The sequence below is a fragment of the Uloborus diversus genome, chromosome 2, assembly GCF_026930045.1.
Source record: "Uloborus diversus isolate 005 chromosome 2, Udiv.v.3.1, whole genome shotgun sequence".
NCBI lineage: Eukaryota > Metazoa > Arthropoda > Arachnida > Araneae > Uloboridae > Uloborus > Uloborus diversus.
In genome coordinates, this window is record NC_072732.1 from 137826242 (window position 1) to 137835527 (window position 9286).

The following is a 9286-nucleotide window of genomic DNA, read 5'->3' on the forward strand; positions in this document are numbered from 1 at the left end:
AATGAGCAGGGTCTTGTCGCAATTCATGTTGCGAGAAACATAATTTGAATTCAAAATGTCCGAATTCCAATTATTGAGCAATCACGAATTGCTTATTGTTTCGATTTGACTGTTGAATGGCGTTAGTCCTTTTTATTTTTTCCCCGCCTTCCTCTGCAGCACCACCGTTGACTGGTCCCTCCCGATGCTGCTCCTCTTGCGAATCCCACCTACACGTGTACACACACACACACACACACACATACACGCTCGTGATTGCGAAAAGCAGAATTCGAATTCAAGATGCCAAAATTCAAAATTTTCTTTTTATTATTACTTCTTTTTTTTTCCCGACATATTTCCATTTCAGAAAGGTTACCCTAATTTATTCCAATTTGTAATACTACACAATCTTCCTCACTTTTCAGGTAAAGTGTTTTTGCGATCACTGCCAATCACAGCCAGTAATTTCTGCCTTCTTTCCCCGCCGTTCACCCGTTTCTTCTTCCATGCTTGGGACAGCTTAGATCCTGGTTCTGACCGTATGTCCATCCGTATTCCCAAGAACTGCAAATGGGATAGTAATATCTCTTCTCGGGACTGTCCTGGTATCGGTTCTGTAGGTACTGTGCGCGGCCTTCTCCATCGTGGCTCAGACCTGAAATAGAACCATTAAGTAACATCACAACAAAAATTTGAGGCGAAATGAGTCTATAAAATACTTTGAAGCAAATTCATTCAGCAACATTACTAGAAATTTTTTAAAGCTAAAACATTCAGTAACAACACCAGGAAATATTGAAGCAAAATCGTTCAGCAATATTACGTTGAAAACTTCGAAGCAATGTCATTCTGTAGAACTAATAAATTTTAATGTTCAGTGAAGTAACAGACAAAATTTTATGTCATATTAGCTGACCAAGCAAACTCTGTTCTGCCATATAAAAATTTCCAATGAATATTTTGGTAGTAAATTAAAAAATAGTGAGTGCATTAAAAGTTTATGGTGATGAGATCTTTGACACAAAGGATGGAGCGCTGTAGACAATGATCACAAAGGAAAAAAAAACTCCAGCCAGTCATTTTCACAATACAGTAAGACACACACACACTAACACTAATCGACAAAATGTTAGTGTCATTCAAGATTTGGCACTCACTGCTTTGTGATAAACAAATGAAGAAAAAAACTTTCAAAATGACGCGACGCTCCGGCAAAACGTCGTAAAACTCTCAATGATAAAAAAGAAAAAAAAAATTGTTGCCATCTCCTGTTTGCCTACAAATGATATGTTTGAAATTAATTTAAGCAAGGCTTTTACAATGATTTTCGACAATAATTTTTGCGATGATTTTCAACAATGGATTTTACAATGATTTTCAAGAAAGAAAAAAAAAAGTTCTGGTTAGGGACACCCTGATTACCTAGCGGTATGAAATATACTTCATGTCCTATTCTCTTACCTAACAAATACACATAAAAAATTACATGAAAATCGGTCGAGTCGTCTTGTAGGAGTTCAAACATTAACACCCTGACAGGAGATTTTTATATATTAGATTCCTTTTTTATGCATAAAGTAATCTAGAGTTTGGAATGAATATTTTTTGCTTAAATCACAGAAAAAGAGATTTTAACAAATGATCTTCACAGGCTGTTTCGGTGTAATTAATAAAGCAGGGATGCCTTTCCCAAAGAGTTATGGCGCACAAATACCGCGGAATACCTCCCAGAAGAGAACCCCCAGAAAAGAGAAAAATATCCCTTAAAACTTCCCCCTTACTTTTTTGCAGAAATAATAATTGATAGTTTTAATATCAATAAAGAACAAGATTTTAAAATTGTCGACTCCTGCTTCGGTACTTTAAAAGTGCAGAAAATGTTTTGAGCTGCCAGCGAAGTTCGAAGTTAATATAATTTTAGACTGTACTAAAGATTCTGTGTGACAGATTCTGTGTGGAGTCAAGTGGGCTTAAAATCAACTGGTATTTTACAGAGCATTCAATTATCATTATATTTCTTGATTTCCACAAATTACCTTCCTTCTTATCTTAATTTTGTCAACGTTTAAACTCACATCGAGTGCGAAAGCAACAGAATAGCTCTGCAGAGTAAGAGTTGTTATGGAATATCACGGCAACGGCGAGTATTTATTCATTTTTATGACGTTGTTGTTCAACCAACAAATCATGCTCTTCCAGATGATCATGAAATGAGAGACGAGGAATTAGTAAACAATTGTCAGCAAGAGAACGTATTAATTAAATTATGTTAAACCAATGACGCGCGTAGAGAGCATTCGACAAAACTTAACCCGCATGAAATGCGGATTAGTCGTCAACTATTAACATTTATAAGCAACTGGGGCAATGTAGAGTCTTCCCATTGATTATATGGAATTGGAAAACGTCCCCATTGAATTCTTATAGGCCGAGACAATCGCTGAAACTCGTGGTAACAAAGAGGGCGCTACAGAAGACCCCTGTTTCCATTAATGTTGCTATTGATTGAAGGATGCAGGGGTTCCGTTCAGCGCCTCATGCGGTCAAAATGGGCGACGTCCAATCAAAAATAAACAATCTTTGAAGCGTTGACATTGATTGGTCGATGCCTGAGCTGCATCGTTTTAACACTGAAAAGTCGCAAATTGTCAAGGCCCGTTAAGCGTCAGCGCCATCTAGTGGGGTCATGGACGAGTCTATCTGAATGAGGCTGGGGGGAGTAAAGCTTAAATTATAAGCTTAAGCCCATTATTCTTGTTCCATTAGTTTAAGAATGACTCGGCTTAATTTAGCGGCCAGCGTACTTATAAAAAAGCTAACATCCCTGAAAACTAATAGATGCGTCCATTGCCACTTGTAAACCGTATGTTTGCCTTTCCATCTAATCGGCGGTCAGACTGCAACATTGTTGAATCACCTTGGTAAAGATATTTCCTGCTTTTGGCAGACACAGGTTTCATTACTACAGGAGGCTGTGCGATGCGAGGTATGGTATCAGATATAGGAGCTGTAGAAGCAGGCCACGCTCTATCTTCTGCAGAAGGCAATTTCGGTCCATCGTGGGGCTCATACAGGCACGGACGGTCTTCTGGGAGTGACTCGCAAGCCTCGTCAGGATCCTCGTCCCAATCGACAGCTTTTGACTTGTCAAAGACTTTGCCGTACTGTTGATGCCATTTCATTCGCGTCTGAAAAGCGGAAAACACGTCATAAATGTCACGGGAGAGCATGTGTAACGAGCAACAAGCACAGAGAAGAAATCAAAGGAATGCAACAGTGATTTATCGCATAAATTAACAGATTACTGCACTTTCGGACTTTCAGGAAACTTCTTTTCATTGCAAAATAATGAGCTTTTGGATGTAAAGATATTTACATCCAAAATTTATGCGATAAAACATTGTTGATTTCCCTTTATTTCTCTGCATGAAGGTACGTATTTACAGAGAATAAAGCCTTGTCTTCTAAAAATATAGATACCTAAATCTAGTTCTTTATTTATTGTTTCGCAGTGGTGTCCAATCTTTTAGTAGACGAGGGTTGCTAATATAATACTTGTCAGTAATAATTGTTTCTTCAGAAATTGCAACCCGAATCAAGCAAAACATCTGCTCCGCTGGGAGACGGGCTCTTACATATGAAGTGTACAAAGCAACCCGCCCCGGTGCTACTTTACTTAGGGCAAACAGCAGAGAAGATCAAACGGTTCTGGCCCAGCTACGAAGCGGACACAGTCGAACGCAAAGACATGTGGCTGGTCTCCAAGTTTATCCTCAATGTCCCTAATGCAATTATGAGTCAAGCCGCTCCTGCCCATATTTTTTCTGCATCGGTTGTGAAAATGTTCTGCTGTACTCCAACTCCAACCCTATAGCTGTTTTGGAGGGCTTGAAAGCGCACGGGTTCATGCACTTGGTCTGATGTTTCTGTCCACCAATTGGGATAAGCAATAAAAAAATAATTGTCAGTGTCAGAAGGCTGCAGTACACAAGAAATACGGTGATGGAAGTCCCCACATATGAGTTGGAATGGGTTCAAGATTGTTTCTGGTAGCTTCTGACATGCGAGTCCGTTGCGAGTTTTACACCTTGCATATTAAGAGGGGGGGATTATCATAGGTGGAATGGTTTATCCCCAGTTTCGCCGACATTTCAAATTTCCTGCCTCTTTAATCTGTCGAAAGGTATGGTTAAAAAACAGGGGAGGGTGAAAATTTCGTGCCGGCGAAATAGAGGAGACACCCGTGGAAAATGCCAAGGTTAATAATAATAATAATAATAATAATAAAAATCCTTTAGCTAAACTTGTTCGCGTCAAGTGTTCTACGTTATGATAGCTCTCCCAAGTTAAGTCCAAATGGGGTACTTTCCGAAATTTTAAAAGCATTTTTTTCTGAAAAGCATGTTTAAAAACATAGGATTTAACCATTTTTTTTAAATAATTTGACAAAGTTTAGTATTTTTTAACAGTTATTTTAATCGGTGCGCAGATTCATTATCATTTTTCACGCTTCCGCACATGACATTACCAGTGATAAAATGCCATTCAATGATGCCATTGGCGCAGAGCGCAATATTTAATTGGATTCTGAATTATCATAACCTGGATACGCGGTAGATAGCAAGCGTAAGCATTCAACGTGCCAGACGATTTCGCTCCAAAGTGATCGTCCACTTGTGACGTCATAAAGACCACGCCTTGTTTGAAAACTCGGGCATTTTAAAAGATCAATTAAAAATTGAATGTTGGGAGAAGGAAAGTATTTTCTGGGTCTATGTTATTTTTTTCTCATTCTATCAACTTCAGCTACTAAAAGTAGTACTTTTGACTGAAGTTAGCAGCCCCATTGCCGTGTTGAATATAACTTCCTTTTATGGAGTTAGGGAAGTATTGTATTCGCAAAAAAAATTTCAAGCGAAAAATCGGCTTTAATTTCCATTTTGCTCGCCCCCGAACGAATATTGAGTTTTTTTTTTCAACCCGACCACACGTGGATGTATGCTTAAGAACGTATAGACACCCGAAATATCCATTTTGATGATTCCCGAATTAATTACAACGAGTTTTCTCGTGACGTCCGTATGTACGTATGTATATGCGTATGTATCTCGCATAACGCATAAGGGCAGTTCTCAAAAGGTGGGAACAAAAAAGTTAACTTTGAGCAATTTCAAAAATTTTCGAATTTGATATCAATTTTGCTTTTATTCTATAGTATGCATACCTAGAACACAATATATGAACATGAAAAGACAGCAGGTATTTGTAAAAATTGTTAATTAGCAAATTAAATTAGCAGTCTGTAGGTAACACATTTTGGACATTGTTGTCCTGTAGGTAACGGATTTTGGACATCATCGTAATGTAAGTTTCACCATTTTTGACAACTGTTAATCTGATTTTTAACTTTTCCAATGAAAATTTTATTTACTACTTTTTGAATTTTGCAATTTAATGATAAAGAGGATATTAATGAAGTACTTGAATGGCTATACATACTGCTCTTTACATATAATAAAGTTTTGGAATGATTTTGAAGAAGTTGATGAAAGGTAGAAAAAAACTTCATGGAAATAATTATACAAACTTGTAGTTTGATTTATTGGGACAAATAAGGAATAAAAATAGAGACAAATACGACATATATATTTTTAAAGGAAAAATAAACAAAATATGCTTTAAGAAAGAATGTAAAAAGTGACATCAGTTTTAATAATGAATATTTTTTCTAATGTCATAAGAATTAAAACGATGTCTAAAAAAAATTATTGAAAAAACAAATTCGTATTTCTATTTGGAGATCGTTAAATTATGTTTAAAAGAAAGAAAAGAAAAAAAAATTCTAAAATAATAAAAGCGGCGGGGAAAAAAAAATTGCTAGCGCAGGTGATAAAGGCGCCAAAAAATGGTGCAGCTGACGATTAACTACATTTGTCAAACTTGAATCCCCCTCTGGTAACCTTTAGCTTATCGTATACTGTGTTGTCGCCAACGGAGGTTTGCTTGGCGATTTTCGCGCAAAATGCTTTTCGTTCGATCATAACAAGCCATGTTTCTACTGTAATTTATGTATTGTTCAATGTGTAACGTATTAATTATGCAAAATACCAATGGATTAAAAAAGATAACATCATAATAATCTTTTTTATTGATGTTAGAAGACAGTGGATTATAAAAAAATTATAAATAAACGGACAGAATTATCGGCGTCAAGATCGTAACGCCATTTGGACATCTCACATGTATGTTTAAGAAAAATTATTTTTCTTCTAAAATACTGCATAAAAGCTTATGAAAATACTTTTAAACAATTAAAAACTGATTCTGAGGATCGATAAACACCTTTAAAACGAAAACATCATATACTTAGTTCTCAAATAATAGCATTGTAAAGATCGTAACTTTTGGACATGCATCAAATTTCAAACTTACTTTTTTCTAAAATCGTTTACAAAGTAAATAATCTGTCTTTACTTTTGTTATTTGTGTAAAATATTAACAAAAAATTATTCAGTGTAAGATTCATGCCTTTAATTTTTTTTTTTTTTTTTTTGAAACGTATGGAAATAATTAAAAAAAATTTTTTTTAATGGTACATTTGCTCAGTTAACGTTTTGGTATGTCCAAAATTGTGCCATTTAGCAAAGAAAATATTTTTTAAGGGCATTTGAAGAGCTTTTTTTCCATAATTTATGTCAATTCTTGTCTCTATACAGCATTATAATTTACCTCAAAAATTTTAGAGTTAATTAAAATGAAAGTTATTTGGTGTTGAAGCTTCAAAGTTGAAGTCTGTGTTTGCTCCCACCTTTTGAGAACTGCCCATAAACGGTATGTCCTAGAAAGTTGAAATTTGGTACGTAGACTCCTAGTGGAATCTAGTTGTGCACCTCCTCTTTCGGTTGCATTCGTATGTTCCAAAGGGGGTCTTTTACACATATTTTGGGGGAAATCATTGTTAATTTCGATGCAAACTCAAGTGGTGTTATAATTTGGCAAACACTTGGCGATATATCGCCAAACTTTTGGTCGCTAAGTTTTTTTCTCCAGTTTGGCGACAAATTTAACGGTTTTTTTTTTTTTTTTTTTAAATCTGTTTTTCATTTTGGCCGCAATTGGCAATATTTAGGAGTGAAATGTTGATAAAAATATCCAATATTGGGAAAATTAATCTGTAGAGAATGTTTTTTTGCTTCAGTTCTCAACAAACTTGGGGTAAACGTATTTAACGTTTCTTTGCTTACTCCAAGGCACTATTATCATTAAATTGGAGTAAAAGAAAGACATGTGATGCGCACATCAGCTCGTTTTTAATATGTCGCCAAGAGTCGTTAAATCACATTGTGTCTACCATTTTTGAATTTATATGAGCTTCTTGAGTATTCGTATTTGACTTCAGTCGTCATGGAAATTTGAGACATAATATGTAACAAATGCCAAAACTCTTGAGTTAGCAATTTCCAGGATTTAATGGCCAAATAACCGAGATATATCACCAAGATGTTGCTAAATATCTCCACAAAACCGAATACATAGACGGGATACTATTATTGTTTTCACTTTTGAAGATCTTGGCAAAATAAGTTTCGATTCTGCAGTAATATTTAGGTGTCCAAGTAAGCAGGAGGTCACTGCAATGCAAAAGAACCGAAAAACCAAAATCTGAATTCGACTAACCTGTTTTTCTTTCAAAATAGCTTCAGTGAAAGCTTTTTGAAAAGCAGGATCAAACATTTTATCCCGAGCCATGATGCACTATTACTGAAACTAAACTTTTTTATTTTACAATCGAATTATTCTGCAAAAAGGTAACTTTGTAGCTGAACTAACTCAAGAGAAATTTTAAAATGAATTTTGAGCTTAACGCAAAGGGATAATTTTTCTCAATTAATGAAACATCTTTCTCAATTAATTAAACTGTTTTGTCGCATCTAGCATTCTCGCGAATTGTAGCAGCAGTGAGTAGAAAATTAGTTGCAGTATTGCTGTTTGGATAAAGTTTCACATTTTTTTCTTCGTTTAACTGAAAGGTTTGATCTCTGTCTGGTCAAAACCATACTAGAAAATGTGTCCATAGTTGAGAAAAACTTAACCTGGCAGCAATATGAAGGCTACGCAGGTCGTGCGCGCAGATCCTAACTACAGCATTACGACGTTGCCAGGTTAGTTTTGCCCCAACTATGTATAGTGTGGTAGTGGTCTAGAAATCCAGCATTTTGATTGCCTCTTTAGACGGAGGAATGAAATGCTGGTATGTTACCCTTTTACACATTACTTCTTTAAGGACAAGAGATTAAGTTTTAATCTCTTATTAAGATCATTTCCCATTTAATAGGAAATGATCTTACTCTGTCACTAGGCTGATCATGCTGATATTGTCACTTTTGTTATTTCTTCACAAGTTCAACAGTTATCTTACTAATATTATATATGCGAAAGTTTGTCTGTATGGATGGATGTATGGATGTATGGATGGATGTATGGATGTTTGTTACTCTTTCACGCAAAAACTACTGAACGGATTTTGATGAAACTTTACAATAATATAGCTTATGCATCAGAATAACACATAGGGTAGTTTTCGTCCCGTTATGGGGGGGCAAAACCCCCTTAGGGGGGCAATAAAACACAATTTTTGTATAAATTCTCTAATATTGGGATGAAAAAATACTTGCACATATTTACATTATATCTCCATCGAAAGCTCTGATTTTTCTGCTGAAGATGGCACCTGTTCGAAATTTCTAAGTAGAATAAAAAAACGAGTTATGAGCTTTTTAGATCCATGTTCGAAGGCTTTCCTCAACTCAATAGAGTATTTAGTGTATCATCTCAACTCCCTGTCGATAGCGACAATTGTTGTATTGTTGACTTTCTTTGCTTTTCGTGATTGTTCAAGGCTTTTCTCAAGTCAAATCTTGAAGTAAGTTTTTTGCACAAGATCTATATATATAATTCTCTTACGTGCCGGCAAATGAAGGGGTGAATTTCTAAACCTCTGTTGGCAACACTTCGCCGATAAATCATGTAAACAAACTTCTACGTTGTTTTGAAATCTTGAATCACAGAATACTCAACGAACTTTTTTTTTTTTTTGAGATGAGTTTGAGTCGGGCTGTGGCCCATTTCAACCTTAATCAGCAAAGAAAAGCTCAAAGAAGGCAGGAAACCGTTCTTGAATCCAATTTAAGACGAGCCATTTCCAGAGTTGTATTCTCTGATTCGCTGCCGATAATTTTTAGCGGCTGGGGAATTTTCAGTCAGCAGTTCCTTCAACAGATCAGGTGCGTCACACAATGCCGGT

General features: G+C 35.8%; 1 protein-coding gene across 1 annotated transcript; it reads right to left on the reverse strand.

Moving 5' to 3' along the window:
• Positions 1-470: 470 nt before the first annotated feature.
• Positions 471-7731, reverse strand: LOC129216562 (protein ATP6V1FNB-like). The gene is made up of 3 exons (XM_054850776.1): positions 7660-7731; positions 2900-3170; positions 471-637 (listed from the first exon to the last, which is right to left on the reverse strand). The coding sequence occupies exons 1-3, from the start codon at positions 7729-7731 to the stop codon at positions 471-473; spliced, it is 510 nt and encodes a 169-aa protein (XP_054706751.1).
• Between the last annotated feature and the right edge of the window lie 1555 nt (positions 7732-9286).

Coding starts and splice junctions, on each gene's coding strand:
- LOC129216562 (XM_054850776.1), bottom strand. CDS start 7,731: ATGGCTCGGGATAAAATGTTTGATCCTGCTTTTCAAAAAGCTTTCACT. Junction 3,171..7,659: donor CTATTTTGAAAGAAAAACAG/GTTAGTCGAATT, acceptor TCCGCTTTTCAG/ACGCGAATGAAATGGCATCA. Junction 638..2,899: donor CAGGAAATATCTTTACCAAG/GTGATTCAACAA, acceptor GTTCTATTTCAG/GTCTGAGCCACGATGGAGAA.